This window comes from Anabrus simplex, chromosome 1, assembly GCF_040414725.1.
Source record: "Anabrus simplex isolate iqAnaSimp1 chromosome 1, ASM4041472v1, whole genome shotgun sequence".
Taxonomy (NCBI): Eukaryota; Metazoa; Arthropoda; class Insecta; order Orthoptera; family Tettigoniidae; genus Anabrus; species Anabrus simplex.
In genome coordinates this window covers 607,277,307-607,299,497 of record NC_090265.1, presented here as the reverse complement: position 1 = coordinate 607,299,497, position 22,191 = coordinate 607,277,307, and the positions used below count along the sequence as shown (strand labels likewise).

Here is a 22,191-nt window from a genome sequence, read left to right as displayed (position 1 = left end):
AAGGGCGGAAAAAAGTCCAATCGACACTCCATGTCGTACGATGTCGGCATGTAAAAGATCTCTGGTGATACATTTGGTATTTACCCGACAAAATTAATTAAATCTCAGCCATAGACGCCCAAGAGAGATCCGGTTTACTCTAGGTCCGCTAGATGGCAGACAGAGTAAACCGGAACGTCGAAATTGACAAGCAGACAGCCAGATGGCATCAAATCGAAATGTATGCAAACGGTAGCTGAGGCCATACGATTATTATTATTATTATTATTCAGCTAATGTCACAATTTCCAGTCATTTCTGCATGGTGGTATCCACGATCAGCTTGCACTGCAGTGACATGACAAAATACTGAAAACATATTATACAACCTTGCCTGGATACATTTAACTAATTACTACATTATAAAGAACATCCAATAATGTCCAGTAATCTGAACAATACTGCTGCCATACATCCACAAAGCAATTATCTTGAAAGCAGGAACAGTATTTAGTGGGAATATTCTGCCAATATTAGTTAAAAATAGTCTTAGAAATGTCTGTATTTAAATTAATTTACATGCTACTGTATGTGTGCAATTTATACTATGTGTAAGAATACCTAAAACGTCTGTAAGCATTTGCTAGGAATACTTCTTACCTTGTGTGGCCATCCTTGGCTTTGTATTCATCAAGCACTTGCCTCCATTCTTCAACCATTTTATAATTTTCTGGTTCATCTTGTGTGTGGATGTGTTCTAGGTATAGGTAATCAGTTGGTTGAATGCCATTGTTGTCATCATCATCATCATCATCCTTGCCATTTTTACTATCATTGTCATCATCATCATCTTTCCCATTTTTGTCATCTTTATCATCATTGTTGTCATCATCATCATCATCATCATCATCATCATCATGTTTAGCTCGAGGTTCATCTTCAAAATCTTCATCTTCAAATAAATGTGCTACTGCATCAGCTCGGAAGCCATCCACACCTTTGTCCAACCAGAAACGCAATATATCCTATAGGAAGATAAAAAAAAGCTATCATAAAAATATAGAAATCATCTTCTTTAATCCCTTACTGACTAATTTCAGCAATCATTATATTCATTAATTAGAGAATTAGTCAAGTTGTATGTTCTATTCCTATTCTTTTAATTAGTCCAACTTTTTAAGTACTTGAGTTGAACAGTTTAAAGTATTTCATTGTACGGTACTGAAATATGCTGTAAACAGGGTAAGTTTGACCAGTACTCAAGGTATTTTAGAAGAACTGATATGAAAATAACAGTGTAACTGAATTTACTAAGCCAAGACATAATACAAGATGAAAAACAGTCCCTGTTGCTTTAAATTAACTGTTTGTTTTATAACAATACAGACGATAGTATATACATGTTCATAATTAAATTTAATTCTCACAGCTAACTATCTGAACCAGAAGAACTTACTGTTGAAAACATAAAACTTGAATATTGTCTTCTTATTGCATTATTTAAAATGAAAGCTGCTTCTAATTTCTAGATGGCAGCTGAGAATAAGTGACTTAGAAACAGAATGGCTGAAGTTTCCCCAGGTGGATAAAGTTACCTACTTGCTATGACATTCTACAACATTACCCAACCCAACTATGGCATCACTCCAATTCAGATGCCATGTGATTTAACATTTCTATTTAAAAGTAACTTGCTAATATTCAGCCCGAAGGCTGATTTGATCCTCCACAGCCCCACCAACAGCTGTCATAGATAACCTAGGCATCACTGAAGAGGCCTGCTAGGGAAATGAGGAGTGAGGTAGTTTCCCATTGCTTTCCTCACTGAGCCTGACATTGCTATTACATATCAGTTTGCCAAGCCCACTGAATTGCATGCACCAACCAACCCTATGAGCAATATTTTCATACCATTCATAGCCTGGACTGCCTGCATAAGTAATGGTATTACTAGCATTGCTCACACCTCTGTCACTTTCATATTATTAAAGCCAAGGATAAGATTATGACCAAAAAAAAATTTCTAGTGGCTTTACGTCGCAGCGACACAGGTAGGTCTTATGGCGATGATGGGAGAGCAAAGGCCTAGGAGTTGGAAGGAAGCGACCCTTTCTAATTTATAGTATTCAATTTGTATTTACAAAAGGAGCTTGAGCAATTAGAATATGAAAAATAATGGAGCAGGTGTCTTTTTCAAACAGAAAACATATTTTACCTTTCATAAACTGTTCAAAGCTTCCAATAGATTCAGGTGGTAGCTTCCAATGGATATTTAAAAACTGAAGGTTTGGCAATGGGAAAAAATGGAAGTTATGTAGAATTTATATTTAATTTTTTTTTTTTTTTAATCCCTTAGTGTGGAATGATACCTACCCCAAAGAATGAATCATACTGAAGAATTTAGTTGCATTAACTTCCATTAATTATGAAAATGACTTGACAGCAAGTTTGTTCACAATACGGCACATGGCATTTGAACTGGAGTGATACCACAGTGGGTAATGTTGTAGAATATCATGGTAAGCAAGCAAGAAATGGCCTAGGAAGACAATAAAACAGGAAGTAAAGAGCAACCGTGAAAATAACGTAAATTGCACTGTAATACAGAGTGAATCACCTAAAACTTGTACCCCAGGTATTTCTGAAATGGAAGGTGCTATTGATGTGCTGTGAAGTGTAATCAAGAACTCATATTTGTAGCCTATACACAGATTTTAATTTTTGTTAAAATGTGTATTTTTTAAAGTTACATTTTTTGGAATGGATGTTGATGTTAACAAAATTAAATTGGAATGTCATTGGTTCCCCTCTTCTTTTTTTATTTTTAGGTTTCTAGTACAAGCAGTTTAAGAGCTATCATAGTTTCAAAATCATAAATAGCAGCAGTTGTCTGCTATCTGTGTCAGCACTACTAACTTAAGAATAAAGTGAATAAGAATTTCTTTGGATCCTAAAGAAGAAAGAGAATTGGCCTTTGAAAATTGTGTACAAAATGATTGCCACCAGCATCAATACAAGCTTCCAGTATGCCACGTAAATACTGATGCACATGTTATAGGATTTCATGAGAAATTTACTTGCAGGCAGCATTAATAGTTGTTTCATATCATCTGGTATAGTAAACACTAAACAGTGTCTTTTAGTTTTCCCCAGAGAAAATCTCTAAAGGGGTCAAATCTAGTAATGGGTCAGCCAAGGTACAGGTCCCCTTTGGTCAATCCAATGATTTGTAAACAATAGGTGAAGACAAGCTATAGTACATCATGCACAAGATCACTGGACAGCTATCATGCTGATATCACATGTTCCTCCTAGTCTACAGTAGAATGTCTTATAACTTCTGTGGAAGTTGGTTTGTTGGGAGGTTGAGATACATTTGAGAATCTAGTGTTCCTTCTATGAAAAATAAGGGAGTATGAGCTGATGGTTCACTATTCCACGCCACTCCATGGATGCTGACCTTCCATTTGATGAAACCAATATGGATTGTTTATGGACCAATAGTGCATGTTTTGGTTTACTTGGCCATTATTTGCAAATATTGCTTCATCACTAAACAAGATATATGCTAAATCTGGTGCACCTTGTCTTAATGCCCATGTACAAAAGTTAACACGATTCTCAAAACTTTTTCCACGCAGCTTTTGATGGACAAAGACATGAAGCAGATGGAACTTATGACAGTGGAGAACGCATAGTACACTCGCTTGACTCGTACCCCTATCTCACGGGAATTAATGTGCAGATCTACAGCAACAGCTTTTAGAACATTAATTTCATCCTCTTCTTCTGTCACTCATTTGTTTCTGTTACGTTTTCTAAGAGTTACACTTCCAGTTCCATGTAATTGGTTGAAGAGGTTTACAAATAATTATTGAGATGGGTGATGTCTATTGGGATATCATTCTGCATACAAAGCACAGGAACAAGCAACATTTTCCTGCAATCTCCACATACATGTTGGCTTTTTTCAGCATTGCTAAATATCATCTTCCACCATGCCCTACTTCTTGAACTCTCACAAGGAAGTTGCAATGCAATCAGTGTACTGTAAAAGAAACAAACATAAGAACATCATAGCCTTGTAACTAAGCTGTGGAATGGAGCAGACAACTGTTGCTATTTACAATGTTCAAACTATGATAGTCATATGCTATAAGTTTAATTTTTGATCCATATTGACACCAATTATGTATGATATGGTTTGAAGTGGTCCACCTATCCAGTACAAACACATATCAATAGAACTATGTCTTAGTATCAGTTATATCCTCATTTTTCATTTTGGTACTAGTTTCAACCTTTTTGGTCATCATCAGCCATAATAATCATTGTTACATAAAATCATTAAACACCTGAATATGTCTAAAAATATGAACCCTAGATAAAATAAACACACATAAAAATGCATTGATGTTAAATTAAGACTGTTATAGTTTGCAATTATGACTGTTGATCTGATCATCACTGTCAAAATCACTACACAGACTTATCTGGAGTGGGTTTCTTCAAGTGTTTTTGTGTGTGTTTATTTTATCTAGGGTTCAGGTTTTTAGACAGATACAGATGTTTAACGTTTTTATGTACCAATGATTGTGACAGTTGATGATGACCAAAAAAATAAAACATTTTAGGTATAAAAGAAGACAGTAACTTGAAAAAGAACACATAATAGGATAAATGCAATGACAGATCAGAGGGAGAAGAGGAAGCAACAAAAAGAGGAGACAAGGGTTAATATGAAAACAGAAAGGAGCAAAAAATCTCCATATCTTCAAATAAATCCTCATCGATCCCAGTTATTCAACATCTATTCCTTCCCAGCCCCTAATGAGTTTGTATTTGCTCTCAGCTTCATCAGGAGGGCAACAACATCTTGGTTGATCTTTTCTCTATGTGAGTGGAGTTTAGGATAAACAAATGTTGGACCAAGACAGGAAAAGAGAAGAAACATCTTCAACATTGTGTCTTTATGTGTTCGTTTTCAAGTTCTGATCTTTCTATATACATTTTCTTATATAATAAAATAGACAGAAGAAAGAAAGAAACACAGTAAATTTTAAATAATATGTTTATACTGTAACATTACCTTCATTTCTTCAACAACAAGAGGATTCCTATAATTGAGGTCTGGTTGCTCGTCATCAAATTGGTGTAAGTAGAACTGCCCACGCTCTTCACACCATTCCCAGGCAGAACCACCAAACACACTCAGCTGAAACAGTCATGCTAAATTTAAAATAACTTCTACTCAGTTCTCTTTGCCAGCATTAGTTTGAAAAAAAAAAAAAAAAGAAAACTATTTATGTATTTATTTTTTTACTTATGTATTTATTTGAAGAAAGCCTCAGATATATGAGAATCGCTATGTCAGTCTTCCATTTGTAAAAATGCTGAAAAGTACTATATTGTAGTTAAGAGTGATAGCTTTTACATTGGCAATATTATGCAAAATGCTTGTACTTTTCTTCTGTTATGACATGTAAAACACATTTTATTTTTTTTGTAAACTAGATAAAAATGGGATATAAATGAACATGGGATATAAGTGTGAGAATGGCAATTTTTTTCAAATAAAACCATATTTATATACTTTATTCCTCTTGTTTGTACACCCTTGGACTGCTTGCAAATACTTTTGGCTACCACAAGAAATAAATTTTATAATTAATCTGTATTATTAACCTCAACAAGATAGAAGGTCTTAATGACTGGATAACTCCACCTTTACAATACTGTACAATATTATTCCTTCTTATTTTATTTTAAAAAGGAACAAGTTTCATCTCTTCCATGAGAGACATCTTCAGCCTAAATCTATATATATAAAATAACTTGTCCTGACTGACTGACTGACTGACTGATTCATCATCGCCGAGCCAAAACTACTGGACATAAAGAAATGAAATTTTGGGGATATATTCATATTAAGATGTAGGTGCTCGCTAAGAGAGGATTTTTTGATATTCCGTCGAAAAGGGGGGTGAAATTTTAAAAAGAGTGTATCTATATCTCAAAACTTTAAAAGTTTACAGATGTAAAAGTTGGTATTTAGAATCTTCTTTTAAAATAAGGATACACGTATTTTTTTGTTTTCTGAAAACCCCAATAAGAGGGGTTAAAAGGGTGAAAATGGGGAAAAATGGGTTGAATGCCTTCAATCAGGATACCGGTACTTTTATCTCAGAAACTGAAGATATTACAGACCTGAAAATTGGTACTTTTGATCTCTTTTAAAAATAAAGAAACACGTATTTTTTTTATTTTTGGAAAATCCAATTAATGGGAGGGTGAAAAGGGGGTGAATTTTCAAAATGAGTGAATCTATATCTCCAAACTTTTAAAGTTTGCAGATGTAAAAATTGGTATTTAGAATCTTCATTAAAAATAAAGAAACACATATTTTTTTGTTTTCGGAAAATCGCAATAGGAGTGAAAAGGGGTGGAAAAAGGGTTGAATGCCTTTAATGAGGCTACTTATATCTCAGAAACTGAATATATTACAGACCTGAAAATCGGTGTTTGGGATCTCCTTTAAAAATAAAGAAACACGTATTTTTTGTTTCTGGAAAATCCAATTAAGGGAGGGGGTGAAAAGGGGGTAATATTTTAAAATGAGTGTATCTATATCTGAAAACTTTTAAAGGTTATAGATGTGAAAATTGGTATTTAGAATCTCCTTTAAAAATAAAGAAACATGTATATTTTATTTTCGGAAAATCCTAATAAAAAGGGAAGAAAAGGTTGAAGAAGGGGTCGAATGCTTTTCATGAGTCTACTTATATTTCAGAACCTGAAGATATTACAGACTTGAAAATTGGTATTTGGGATCTACTTTAAAAGTAAGGAAACAGGTATTTTTTCGTTTTTGGAAAATCCAAATATTGGGGGTGAAAAGGGGGGGTGAATTTTTAAAAATGAGTGTGGCTACATCTTAAAACTTTAAAATTTACAGATGTAAAACTTGGTAGTTAGAATCTCCTCTAAAAATAAAGGAACACATATTTTTTTGTTTCCTGTAAATCCCAATAGGAGGGGTGTAAAAGAGGGAAAAATGGGTTGAATGCCTTTAATGAGGATACAAATATCTCAGAAATGAAAGATATTACAGAACTGAAAATTTGTATATGGGATCTCCTTTAAAAATAAAGAAACACGTATTTTTTAGTTTTTGGAAAATCCAATTAATGGCGGTTAAACAGGAGTGACAAATTGGGGTGAATTTTTTGAAACACTATATCTACAGAATATCTTGGAATCGTAAAATGTTACAGACGTAAAACGTGGGTGTTTGGAATCTCCTGTAAATGTAAAGAAACATAGGTGATTTGTTTTTGGAAACTCCACTTAAGGGGAACTTAAAAGGGGTGAAATTTTGAAATGAGAATTTTTACAGTATATCTAAAAAACTTAACATGTTAAAGAAGTGAAAAATGGTATTTTTTTATCTCTATTAAACATAAAGAAACGTGTATTTTTAGTTTTCGGAAATATCACCTGGGTGGCGGGGGGGGGGGGGTAAAAGTGACTGAAAATGGTGTTGAATTCTTTTAATTAGACTACTGATATATCAAAAATGCAGATTTTACAGACGTGAAATTTGATATTTTCAATCTGCTTTAAAAGTAAAAATACACGTATTCTCTAAAAATCCAATGAAGCGGGGGGGGGGGGGTGTGTGTGAAAGAATTGAAAAATTAATTGGCTTAATTGTATGAGAATACATACATCTAATAAAAACTAAAGTTATTACAGATGTGAAAATTCGTAATTGGATCTCCTTTAAAAACAAAGAAAAACGCGTTTTGGGCGGGAAACCATCTTGGAGGGCGGGAGTGTAAAGGAGTTGAATTCCTTTCATGAGGACACATAAATCAAAAACTGAAGAAGTTAGAGCGTGATAATTGGTATTTAGAAGATCCTTTACTATTAAAGAAACAAGTTTTTTTTTTCGGGAAAGTTCACTTAGGGGGGGGGGGGGGAGTAGTGTGAAATGAAGTGAAAAAAGTAAATTACTTTTATGGGGATACTTATATCTCAAAACTGAAGGTAATAGACGTGAACATTGGTGTTTGGAATCTCCCTTAAACATAAAGAAACAAGCCTTCTTTTAATTCTTTTGGGGGGGTGGGGGGTGGCGGTAAATAAACTTAACGGCGGTGGGGTGTAGAAGGAGGTGAGACCAATTGATTTTACTGTTATTAATTTACTTATAAGGATCCTCCGTTGCTCAGGTGGCACCGCTCCGGCCTCTCAAAGCTGGGTTCCGTGGTTCAAATCCCGGTCACTCCATGTGACATTCGTGCTGGACAAAACGGAGGCGGGATAGGTTTTTCTCCGGATACTCCGGTTTTCCCTGTCATCAGCCATTCCAGCAACACATAATAATAATAATAATAATAATAATAATAATAATAATAATAATAATAATAATAATAATAATAATAATAATAATAATAATGTTCCGGACCGTCGTCAAATGTGCGGACCGCGCTGGCAACGGCTCCTGGACGGGTAATGACTAAGAATGCAGTCCGGCCGCGGGTTCAGTGCCGCCAAATCACACAATATGACACCACGCCGGATCTCCTGAAGGATTTTATCCATATTAAAAATGATTAACGGAAAAGATGGCAAAGATTTACGGACCCAACTGACCAGGAGGAATGCCTGAGCCTAGCCCGGGAAGTACGAAATCGATTGTTGGAAAGGAATATTGAAAAATGGGAGGAAACGTGCTGTAAAATAATAGAAAACGAGTCAGATCGGGAATTTTGGAGGATTCTCGCAGAAAACGAGTCAGATCGCGAATTTCGGCGGATTATATATCTAAAACAATAAGCATTCAATTATAAATTTCAGTATAATACCGTAGCAAAGCACGGGTATCTTGCTAGTATAATTATTATAAAAATACTCATGATATACTTGGTAACACTAAAACAAGAGTCAAAATGATTCAGTCTATCTTATGTGTACACAGTTAAAAAACAGGTCATGTTAGGATACCGTATTTTATTTTGAGTATTGATCCTCAAAATAAAAAAATTCAATGTGAAGATCACAACATTCTAAAATTAGAAATAATATATTGATTAGGTTAATTAACATCTCCTTATGGCTATCACATTACTGCAAATGAAATGTCAGACTTTCATATTTTCATATGAAATAATATTCATGTATTTATTTTTTCCAACCAGTAACTACTTTCACAGTTTTCAAAAATGTTGAGCCAGGCTGTACCTTAATTATGGCCATGGCCGCTACAGTTTCAGACAACAGACAACAGTTTCAGCTGGCTAAAATGGAATACAAATGTAATATTTTCTCCACTCGCCACTGCTGTATAAGGATATCATGTTTAAGGTTCTCAAAAGCTTTTTCAAATCAATAAAGCAAGTGAGGACAGTTTGTTGTTTGTCGTTGAACTAAAACTTAGATAGACACCATGGTATCCCTAGTACCTTTTTTTTGCTAGGGGCTTTACGTCGCACCGACACAGATAGGTCTTATGGCGACGATGGGATAGGAAAGGCCTAGGAGTTGGAAGGAAGCAGCCGTGGCCTTAATTAAGGTACAGCCCCAGCATTTGCCTGGTGTGAAAATGGGAAACCATTTTCAGGGCTGCCGATAGTGGGATTGGAACCTACTATCTCCCGGATGCAAGCTCACAGCCGCATGCCTCTACGCGCACGGCCAACTCGCCCGGTCCTAGTACCTAGTACACCAGATTACATTAATTTGGTACAAATTTGATACAGATTCAAGGATTCTGATTCCACCTTTACATATAATGGAAGGACTACTGTGAACTGAAATTTACTTCAGTTCCAGGTCATAGGAACTCCTTATGGCTATCACATTGCTGAACATGAAATGTCAGACTCTCCTTTTCATAGTAATATAATAAGCTTAAATGCTTTTAATAATTTTGTTAATAATTTTAAAAAATAAAGGCAAGTATTAGCTGAAAAGACAACAGGGTTGTACAAATTAAATAGAAGTACGGTGTGAATACACAATTCAAAATCATTTAGTATTTGACTACACACTAAGAAACTGACAGACACTAAAGAGACTGCCAGACTGATGAATGGGCGCAGCAAGTGGGTGAATCATACCTCGGTGTCCATGACCTTGCTACCCTTCCTCACAACACATACAAAATCTCCACTACTTGCTGTGGCGCTATACAAATCAGTTAACCAGAATGAACAATATTTTGTGTGTATTTCCGTTAATAATGCTTCCTCTAGTGCACCATCACTGCATTGTTCTACAATAAGAGGCTTGCAGTGGTGTCTCAATGGTGCACTAGCTGCCAGCATCTTGGAACTGATGAGCCCACTACTACACTGGGGCGAAATGCTGCTAATTTCATGATTGAAAAAGGCTAAAGAGCTTAAATGCTTTTAATATTGTTAATAATTTAAAAAAAGGAAAGTATTAGCTGAAAAGACAACAGGGCTTGTACAAATCGCTTTTTTTTTAATTCCTAGTTTCAGCCAGCTAAAATGGAATACAAATGTAATGTTTTCTCCACTCGTCTCATGCCCCCCCTCTGCCCCACTCACCCCAATCACTGCTACTATATAAGTTGGATAGACACCATGGCATCCCTAGTACCCAACACACCAGATTATGTTACTTTAATTTGGGGCAAATTTGATACAGATTCAAGGACTCTGATTCCACCTTCACATATAATGGAAAGACTACTGCGAACTGAAATTTACTTCAATTCCAGGTCATAGCAACTCCTTATGGCTATCGTATTGCTACACATGAAATGTCAGGTTTTCATATTTTCATATATATTCATGAATTTGTTTTTACTAACCAGTAACTACTTTTACAGTTTTCAAAAATGTTGAGCCAGACTGTACCTTAATTATGGCCATGGGCGCTACCTTCCCACTCCTAGCCTTTTCCTATCCTTGAGTCACCAAAACCTTTGATGCAATAGTGCAATGTTAAACCACTGGCAACAAAAAAATTGTTGAGAAGCCAGAATTTTGTACCACTGAAGTACATTTATGTGCCAATAAATCTGTCAACATAAGGCTGGCATATATGACCACCTTCAGATACCATCAGAAGTTCAGAGCAGTTCAGTCTGGTTTTCATATTTCATATTGAATAGCACTGCCAAATTGTGCCAGGGTATTGGATAGTACAGTTTATATATCTTTGTATGTATGTACATAAGTAAGTAAGTAAGTAAGTAAGTAAGTAAGTAAGACGTATCTAGTTTCATAATCGGTTAGCCGCAGTGAACGACATTTTGCGCGTATTTCCGTTAATAATTCTTCCTATAGTGTACCGTCATTGCATTGTGCTACATAAGAGGTTAGTACACCAGATTATGAGCTGCTGCGAACTTACCATCTGCTGCAAACTCTGCCATCTGAGCAATTCACTAGTACCTAGTACACCAGATTGTGTTACTTTAATTTGGTGCAAATCTGATATAGATTCAAGGACTCTGATTCCACCTTCACATATAGTTCACAAATCTGACAGTATAATGAGCCTTTATTTTTTCACTCCGATACATTATCACTGATAAAATTTCTTTAACAGTACTTACTTAATTCGGAAAACAATACGGTATATGAAAACACTATTTATAAATAGGCTTAACAATAAATGCACATCTATCCAATTTTTGAGAAAACATGGAAAAGTGTTGCATAGACATATGCCATCATATTTTACAACACTGAATGTGCGATCATTTAGCTAAATAAAATGATCATTTATTGGAAAATTCAGTAGTTTAAACTTCCCCTGTTTTAAAACTGGACCTGTGAACTTCAAAACTCTTGTGTTGGATTTGTCCGGTTTTGAAAATAGATGCATTATAATGTATATACTATGTATGTATTTCACCCAAATCAAGGGCGCCCATAGGATAGTTTACAGGGGGGGGGGGGGGATAGACCTGGGGGTATGTAGTGTTTTTAATATTTTGGAAGATGAATGGTGACTTGTATTCCACAGTAGAATACTACACACGGTATCCCCTACCACTTCTATATAATACTGATTATAAAATCATTTTCTTGAAAGAAAAACACCTGACTATATTAGATTTTTCCTTTCCCTAGGAGCTAGTGGGGGAGCCGCATCCCCACCTTGCCCCCGGGCATGGGCGCCCATGACCCAAATTGCCTGTATGTATGTATGTATGTATGTATGTATGTATGTATGTATGTATGTATGTATGTATGTATGTATGTATGTATGTATGTATGTATGTATGTATGCAATTACAGTATTTGAGGTCTAGTTTGTGGTGTGGTCTGGAAGTTGACTCTTCTCTGCTCTTCTAGAACTGAAATTTTACAGCGGAATAGTGACTTATGATGTAAAGTGTACATTACAGTAGGAACTGGTTTACTGGTAATTCAAGGGGAACAATTAGAACTTCTTATAACTCAGAACTACGTACACAATAAATTTGTGTTTATAAAAAAATTCCTCTTTGTGAAAAGTGAAATCATTAAAAAATGTTACTTTACTAAAGATTTTAAATGTACCTTCACAACTCTGGCAGGATAATGAGCCTTTCTTCTTTCACTCTGATACATTTTCACTGAAAAATTTCTTTAACAGTACTTAATTCAGAAAACAGTATATGAAAACACTATTTATAAATAGGCTTTAAAAAAAATGCACAAGAAACAAAACCAGTCGCTATACCATTTCAATCGATTGGTCACCACTGATTTGTATTTAGTGCAGACACCCAGGTGGAAAATTATCATTTGTTTATCTGTCTTTTCTTATATCATTTCAAGGAAGTTTGAAATTTATCAAATAACTTATCTCCCTTGGCAAATTATTCCAATCTCTAACTGCTCTTCATATAAATGAATATTTTACCTAATTTGTCATATTGAATTTATTTATTGTGATACTGTGAACTTTCCTTCTTTTAAAATCACCAAAACTAAACACCATGGCGTAACAGCCCTGAAGGGGCATGGCCTACCAAGCGACCGCTACTCAGCCCGAAGGCCTACAGATTACGAGGTGTCGTGTGGTCAGCACGTTGAATCCTCTTGGCCGTTATTCTTGGCTTTCTAGACCGGGGCCACTATCTCACCACCAGATAGCTCCTCAATTCTAATCACTAGGGCCCAGATTCTTATGCACTGAAAACTCCGGAAATATGCATGCACATATGCACTAAAAATGTTGTAAATATGCATGAAAATATGCACTAAAAATTAAAATAAAATATACTTACCAGGCACATTATTTAATTTTAACTAAGTGTTAAATTGATAAAGATGTTTAATTCCTTGCAAAATGTTGCATGTCAGTAGGTTTCAACAGTTTTTTCAATGTTTTCAGGAGTCAATAAATTTCTGTTGCCGGCCAGAATTAATGTATAAGCTTAAATAATGATCGTTGTATGTCGACAGACGTGTGTAATACTTGAACACTAGCACTGACTGCTCGGAACATTCTTCTAGCAAAATCTTTAGGCAAATTTACAGTTTAATCTGGTGAAACACTGCAGTAGACGAAGAGCAAGTTAACAGATGGACGCACTTTTTTAAGCAAACCTCGGGAGACTACTGTAAGGAGAAGGAGAAAAGAATGTCAGAAAGAAGGAAATAAATGTTGTGAAAAGCATCATTATCTGTCTACCTGATTGTATTGCAACACTGAAAGCTTTTCTCATGATCAGGGAAGGCTTCTCATGTTGCCAAGGGATGTACAACATACAGAGTTCATTAGATTTTGCATTTTGTTCAGAAATCTTAGATAATCAATCAGACATAAAAGAAAAATATGTCTGTACATGCACTAACGCTCAAAATATGCACTAACATTCAAAATATGCATTTACATATGCGCATATGCATTTTTTACATCCGGTCCCTAGCAATCACGTAGGCTGAGTGGACCTCGAACCAGCCCTCAGATGCAGGTAAAAGTCCCTGACCTGGCTGGAAATCAAACTCAGGGCCTCCGGGTAAGAGGCAGGCAGACTACCCCTACAACGTGGGGCCAGCTTTAAAATCACCACTCAACCATATTTGCCTGCTAATGTCATTCCACACCACCTCTCAACCAACAGCTCAGAACATACCACTTAGTCTCCTTACTCCCAAGTCTCCCCAACCCAAAGTTTGCAACATTTTTGTAGCACTGCTCTTCAATCAATCAATCAATCAATCAATCAATCAATCAATCAATCAATCAATCAATCAATCAATCAATCAATCAATCAATCAATCAATCAATCAATCAATCAATCAATCAATCAATCAATCAATCAATCAATCAATCAATCAATCAATCAATCAATCAATCAATCAATCAATCACTACTGATCTGCATTTAGGGCAGTCGCCCAGGTGGCAGATTCCCTATCTGTTGTTTTCCTAGCCTTTTCTTAAATGATCGCTCTTTTGTTGAAAATCACCCAGAACAAGTCCTGATGCTTTTCTTTAGATGTTTTCCAGTTCTCAAATCAAGTAGTCCTGGTGAGCATCCCATACACTGGAACCATACTCTAATTGTGGTCTTACCAAAGATGTATATGCCCTGTCCTTTACATACTTACTACAACCCCTAAATATCCTCATAATCATATGAAGAGATCCGTAAAATTATTGGTTTTTATGTCCCACTAACTACTTTTACCATTTTCAGAGATGCCAAGGTGCCAGAATTTAGTCCTGCAGGAGTTATTTAATGTGCCAGTAAATCTATCGACACGAGGCTGACGTATTTGAGCACCTTTGAATACTACCGTACTAAGCCAGGGTCGAACCTGCCAAGTTGGGATCAGAAGGCCAACGCCTCAACTGTCTGAGCCACCTTTATTTACAATCCCATTTATGTGATTACCCCAATAAAGATCTCTTCTTACATTAACATCTACAGGTAAGTACTTACAGTGATCCCCATGAGGTACTTTCAATGCTTCATCACAGTGAATAATACAGAGAGAACTTAACCTCTCTTAGTGAAACTCACAATCTGAGTTTTCACCCTGTTTACCATCATACCATTGTCTGCTGTCCATCTCATAACATTGTTGAGGTCTTTTTTGCAGCCATTCACAATTCTGTAATTTATTATTACTCTATGCAGTATAACATTGCCCACAAAGAACCTTATCTCTGGAATTCTCCTCTTAATAATTACAGGATCAGATAATGTTTCACCTACTCTAATTCTCTGAGTACAATTTTTCATAAATTGTAGCCACCCATTCAGCCATTCTTTTGTCTAGTCCAGTTGCCTTCACTTTTGTTGGTAATCTCCAATGATCTACCCTTTCAGAAGCCTTGGATAGGTCAATAGTGATACAATAGCGATCTGCTTTTGATTTTTGTGGATTATCCTTCACTTTTCAAATAAATCTCACTTTTTCCTTTAGAGAGATACATTTTCATTTTAAGTCACCTGTATTGAAGTGAAAACTAATAAACCTCTGTTCTTATGTTATCAAGTACATGTATCGTGTAGTAACAAGATCTTAAACAGTTTTCATGAAATCATTATGTGTAGAATACATTATAACGAGCAGAGTGGTTGCAAGTGTTAACACTCTCTGGCTCATAACATTGTTGAGTTCTTTTTTTTTGCAGTCATTCATAATTCTGTAACTTATTATTACTCTGTGCAGTATAACATTGCCCACAAAGAACTTTATCTCTGATTCTGGTTCTTTACTCGTATCATTTATATAAGATTCAGGAGACGTGTGGGTCTGATCCCCACCATCAGCTGTACTGAAAATGATTTGCGATAAAGGAGTAGTGTTACGAGAAGCTGAAAACTTTGGGCTGGGAAGACTTAGGGGTAAGGGGATGATATGCTCAACTATGTGATATGTAGACAGCGGATTTTAGGCAAATGTCTATTTATTCCTTAACATATACATGTGTCACCTTTTAAAATGACATGTTTCATAAACGTTTTGATCTATTTAAAGCAGTTTTAAAATGCCTAAAAATGCCTATTTTGACATTAGCACGTATTTTCCATTCTAAGTCTACTTTTAGTGCCAATTTTCCAGTTGATTAGTTTTTCCTTTGTTAGAATTGAATTTCTGTTTTCATTTTGATATTTTACACTATTCATAATAATGGACTGAAAAACCTACAGCCTGTTTTCCAGTCAATGACCGGGTCAGGGATGGGATGAATGGAGCCCCCAACTTGCGGCGAGGACATGAATTATGCCGGCTGCCGAGGCCTGTCGCACTCCTCTGGAGCAATGATTAACGACTGACAGATGAAATGAAATGATAGTGGAGAGTGTTGCTGGAATGAAAGATGACAGGAAAAACCGGAGTACCCGGAGAAAAATCTGTCCTGCCTCCGCTTTGTCCAGCAAAAATCTCACATGGAATGACTGGGATTTGAACCACTGTATCCAGTGGTGAGAGGCCGGTGCGCTGCCGCCTGAGCCACGGAGGCTTCATTCATAATAATGGTCTACTGTGCCATTATTTTTAAAGAGCATGTAACTTAAAGGTCAACTATGATTCCTACAAGCTTGTATAAAACCTGCAAGGAGAGATAGCAACCCCTTACTCCTTCCCAGATTTGGAAAGCCCAGCAATTAGTGACACAATCTGAACATTCCAATCTCTTTACCTTTATAAATATAACCTTCTCAAATCTTGGAATTTCACCTTTCACTAGAACAACAGCTGCACATCTGGTACGTATGTACTGTTGGTCTTTAGAGCTCAACGTGTTCACTTGAAGAAAACGTAATGCCAAAAATAAAATAATTTTAAGTACCATTAATTCGACAGTGGCTCCTTGAATTTCCTGAGGACAGAGTTTTAATGTTTCGTTGATATCTGTTTGTTACTTATATCTGCCTATTATTCATTTTAGTGCCTAAATATAGCAGTTATGGAGCCTTTTTTAGGCGCCTAAAACATTACCTTTTAGAGCCTAAACTTCCGCTGTCTAGTGATATGTTTCCAGCTGTCAGTGGAGAGGTGGCATGGAATGACATAAGTAGACAAATAAGCTTGAGTGGAGCTTTTAAAAGTAGGAAAGATCATAATATGAAGATAAAGTTGGAATTCAAGAGGACAAATTGGGACAAATATTCATTTATAGGACAAGGAATAAAGGAAATGTTTGATAAATTTCCAAGTTCTTTGAAAATATTTAAGAAAAAGCTAGGTAAACAATTGATAGGGAATCTGCCACCTGGGTGACAGCCCTAAATGCAGATCATTCATTCATTCATTCATTCATTCATTCATTCATTCATTCATTCATTCATTCATTCATTCATTCATGATTGATTGATTGATTGATTGATTGATTGATTGATTGATTGATTGATTTCCCACGTTCACTTCCAGGTAAATGCCAGGACAGTTCCTAAACATAGGACACAGTTCGAACCCCACTGTCGGCAGCCCTGAAGATAGTTTTCCATGGTTTCCAATTTTCACACCAGGCAAATGCTGGGGCTGTATCTTAATTAAGGCCATAGACTCTTCCTTCCCACTCCTAGCCCTTTCCTATTCCATCGTCGCCATAAGACCTATCTGTGGTGTCGGTGTGACGTAAAGCAGCTTGCAAAAAACAGGCCACAGTTGATTCCTTCCACCTCCATACCCAATTTCTTTCACCATCATTCATTTCACCTTCATTAGCTCCTCAACTGAGGCTGGCATCAGGAGGGGCATCTGGCCTTAAAAAGCATGTTGTTTAAATTCATCTCATCCCAAACCCCATATCAAGAATTGAGATTAAGGGGTATACATACATACATCATGTGTCAGAATACTGTATGTTCTATTTTATAACAATGAAACAACACAAAAATATAAATGAAAATGTTATTTAAAATTATTATCTGACTTTACTCACTCCTATTTATGGGAGCTTTCACTTATGCCAAATTTTATCTACTAAGGCATTAAGCACAAATATTTCTTTTTTTTTTTAATATTGCATAACTATTTTATAAAAAAATACTATTCCTGAGGACTGGAAGATGGGCATCATTGTAGTACCTCTGTTCAAGAAAGGAAGCCGACGAAAATGTACTAATTATTGTGGTATTACACTACTGTCTCATGTCTTGAAAATATTGGAAAAAATAAGAGACCAGAATCAGAGATATTATTGAACCAATTTTGGAAGAAGAGCAGTATGGTTTTAGACCAGGAAGGTCAACCACAGACCTTGTACTTGCAATTAGGATGCTAATGGAAAAATACTGGGAGAAGAACAAGCCTTTATTTCTAATATTTTTGGACATTGAGAAAGCCTACGACAGTGTACCAAGAGAAAGAATTTGGCAATGTATGAAAGAACTTCAAGTGTGAGACAGCCTCATAGACAAAGTGAAAATGTTGTATAGTGGGAATAGAAGTTGTATTCAAGTAGGACGTGGTTTGTCGCACTGGTTTGAAACAAAGAGAGGAATGCAGCAGGGCAGCTCATTGTCACCACTTCTATTTATTATTGGGATGGATGTAGTAATGAAATCTATTAAAAGAAAAGAACATGGAGATATCAAAGCCTTCACATTTGCAGATGATGTTGCGATCTGGAGTGACTCAGACGAGGAATTGGGAAAGAGAATGCAAAGCTGGAATGAGGAGTTTAAGAAATTTGGGTTAAACATCAGTACGACCAAGATGGTGGTGATGAAAGTGTATGGGGAAGGAGCAGAACCAATAATCATGTTAAATGAAGCCCAACTGGAGAGCGTTCCAGTTTTCAAATACTTGGGTAGCGTTCTATCAAATGACAACATAGCAAAACATGAGGTGAACAATCGAATCAACAAGGCAACACAATTCTACCACCAGGTAAGACACCTGCTGTGGGATGAGATAGTTTAGGATGATGATGATTTTATAAATAAAATTCTTGGGGGTCCGTTGTCTGTAATTTATTTCATTTCACCACATTTTGAAATATTTATCCATTTCAGGGCAATTCAAGATCGTATCAGTAGTTTTTAGCTTTCATGTTTGTTTGTCTGTTGGTTTGTTCCACCATCATGGATAAACGGCTCAATAGATCTCAACCAAACTTCATATTTAGAGTTTACTCATCCACGAGCAGGTTTAAATACTTAAAAATCACTGAATAGACTGTGGGTTAATAGGAAGACCAGAAAAGTTGTTCTTAATTTTCTCTTACTCTATTGAATATATCTCAACCAAACTTCATATTTAGAGTTTACTTATCCAGGAGCAGGTTTCAATATGCATATCATTTAAAAATCACTGAACAGACTGGAGTTTGTAGGAAGACCAGAAAAGTTTTCTTCAATTTTCTCTTACACTACTAAATATATCTTGACCAGACTTCATATTTAGAGTCAACTCATCCTGACGCAGGTTTTGATATTCATATAATTTAAAAATCACTGAAGAGACTTGGGTTTATAGGAAGACTAGAAGAGGTTTTTTTTCAACTTTCTCTTACACCATTGATTATATCTCGACCAAACTTCATATTTAGAGTCTACTCATCCAGGAGTGAATTTTGATATGCATATCATTTAAAAATCTCTTAACAGATTGGGGGTTTATAGGAAGACCAGAAGAGTTGTTTTAAATTTTCTCATAAACTATTGAATATATCTTGACCAAACTTCATATTTAGAGTCTACTTATTCAGGAGCAGGTTTCATATGCATGTCATTTAAAAATCATTGAATAGATAGGGGATTTATAGGAAGACTAGAAGAGGGTTACTTTCTTTTCAATTTTCTCTTACACTATTGATTATATCTTGACCAAACTTCATATTTAGAGTCTACTCATCCAGGAGCGAGTTTTGATGTGCATATCATTTAAAAATTGCTTAATAGACTTTCTTCCTCCTCTGCGAACCATGTGACCTTGCCGCGGTGGGGAGGCTTGCGTGTCCCAATGATGCAGATAGCCGAGCCGCAGGTGCAACCATGTCGGATGGGTATCTGTTGAGAGACCAGACTAACGAATGGTTCATCGAAAGGGGGGTAGCAGCCTTTCGGTAGTTGCAAGGGCGGCAGTCTAGATGATTGACTGATATGGCCTTGTAATAATACTCAACATGGCTTAGCTGTGTTGATACTGCTACACGGCTGAAAGCAACGGGAAACTACAGCCGTAACCACCTCCCGAGGACATGCAGCTCTCTCTGTATGAATGATGTACTGATGATGTCTTCCTCCCGGGTAAAATATTCCGGAGGTAAACTAGTCCCTCATTCGGATCTCCGGGTGGGGACTACACGAGAGGGGGCGATCATCAGGAAGATGGATTGACATTCTACGAGTCGGAGCGTGGAATGTTAGAAGTTTGAATCGTTGTGGTAGGTTAGAGAATCTGAAAAGGAAGATGGATAGGTTAAAGTTAGATGTAGTTGGTATAAGTGAAGTACGTTGGCAGGAAGAATAGGATTTTTGGTCAGGCGACTACCGAATTATCAACACGAAATCAAACAGGGGTAATGCAGGAGTTGGTTTAATAATGAATAAGAAAATAGGGCAGCGGATAAGCTACTACGACCAGCATAGTGAAAGAATTATTGTCGCCAAGATAGACACCAAACCAATGCCCACCACAATAGTGCAGGTCTATATGCCTACTAGTTCAGCGGATGATGAAGAAATTGAAAGAATATATGAGGAGATAGAAGATTTAATACAATATGTCAAAGAAGATTTAATACAATATGTCAAAGGTGACGAGAATCTAATTGTGATGGGAGACTGGAACGCAGTGGTAGGCCAAGGAAGAGAAGGTAGCACAGTAGGAGAATTTGGATTGGGACAAAGGAACGAAAGAGGAAGTCGGCTGGTTGAATTCTGCACTGACCATAATTTAGTCCTCGCCAATACTTGGTTCAAACACCACAAACGACGGCTGTATACGTGGACGAGACCTGGAGACACTGGAAGGTATCAAATAGACTTCATTATGATTAGGCAGAGATTCAGAAACCAGGTGTTGGATTGCAAAACTTTCCCAGGAGCAGACGTGGACTCTGACCACAACTTGTTGGTCATGAAATGCCATCTGAAGTTGAAGAAATTGAAGAAAGGAAAGAATGCCAAAAGATGGGATCTAGACAAGTTGAAAGAAAAGAGTGTGAGGGATTGTTTCAAGGAACATGTTGCACAAGGACTAAATGAAAAGGCTGAAGGAAGCACTATAGAGGAAGAGTGGAGAGTCATGAAAAATGAAGTCAGTAGGGCTGCTGAAGAAATGTTAGGAAGGAAGAAAAGATCAACTAAGAATCAGTGGATAACTCAGGAGATACTAGACCTGATTGATGAACAACGAAAATACAAGAATGCTAGAAATGAACAGGGCAGAAAAGAATACAGGCGATTAAAGAATGAAGTGGATAGAAAGTGCAAGGTAGCTAAGGAAGAATGGCTGAAGGAGAAGTGCAAGGATGTCGAAGGCTGTATGGTCCTGGGAAAGGTAGATGCTGCATACAGGAAAATCAAGGAAACCTTTGGAGAAAGGAAATCTAGGTGCATGAATATTAAGAGCTCAGATGGAAAGTCACTTCTAGGGAAAGAAGACAAAGTAGAAAGATGGCAGGAGCATATCCAACAGTTGTATCAAGGTAACGATATAGATAATTTGGTTCTGGAACATGAAGAGGCTGTTGATGCTGATGAAATGGGAGACCCAATTTTGAGGTCAGAGTTTGACAGAGCTGTGAGTGACCTAAATAGGAACAAGGCACCTGGAATTGATGATATTCCCTGTGAATTACTGACTGCCTTAGGAGAAACCAGCATGGTAAGGTTATTTCATTTAGTGTGCAAGATGTATGAGACAGGAGAAGTCCCATCCGATTTTCGGCAGAATGTTGTTATACCTACTCCCAAGAAAGCCGGTGCTGACAGGTGTGAAAACTACCGCACTATTAGTTTAGTATCTCATGCCTGCAAAATTTTAACACGTATTATTTACAGAAGAATGGAAAAACAAGTTGAAGCTGAGTTGGGGGAAGATCAATTTGGCTTCAGAAGAAATGTAGGAACACGTGAAGCAATCCTGACTTTACGTCTGATCTTAGAGGATCGAATCAAGAAGGACAAGCCCACGTATATGGCATTCGTAGATCTAGAAAAGGCATTCGATAATGTTGATTGGACCAGGCTATTTATGATTCTGAAGATGATAGGGATCAGATACCGAGAACGAAGAATTATCTACAAACTGTATAAAAATCAGTC

General features: G+C 36.5%; 1 protein-coding gene across 3 annotated transcripts in view; it reads right to left on the bottom strand.

The window, feature by feature from the left end:
- The window catches only part of LOC136881711 (uncharacterized), a 169,084-nt gene that overhangs the window by 59,954 nt on the left and 86,939 nt on the right, over positions 1–22,191 (bottom strand). For 2 of the 3 annotated variants that reach the window (XM_067154186.2, XM_068225091.1), the window contains exons 5-6: positions 5,069–5,194; positions 640–1,004 (exon numbers count right to left, since the gene is read on the bottom strand). In XM_067154186.2, the coding sequence (XP_067010287.2) occupies positions 640–1,004; positions 5,069–5,194 (491 nt within the window). The remainder of the gene's footprint in view (positions 1–639; positions 1,005–5,068; positions 5,195–22,191) is intronic. The other variant, XM_068225092.1, reaches the window with a different exon arrangement.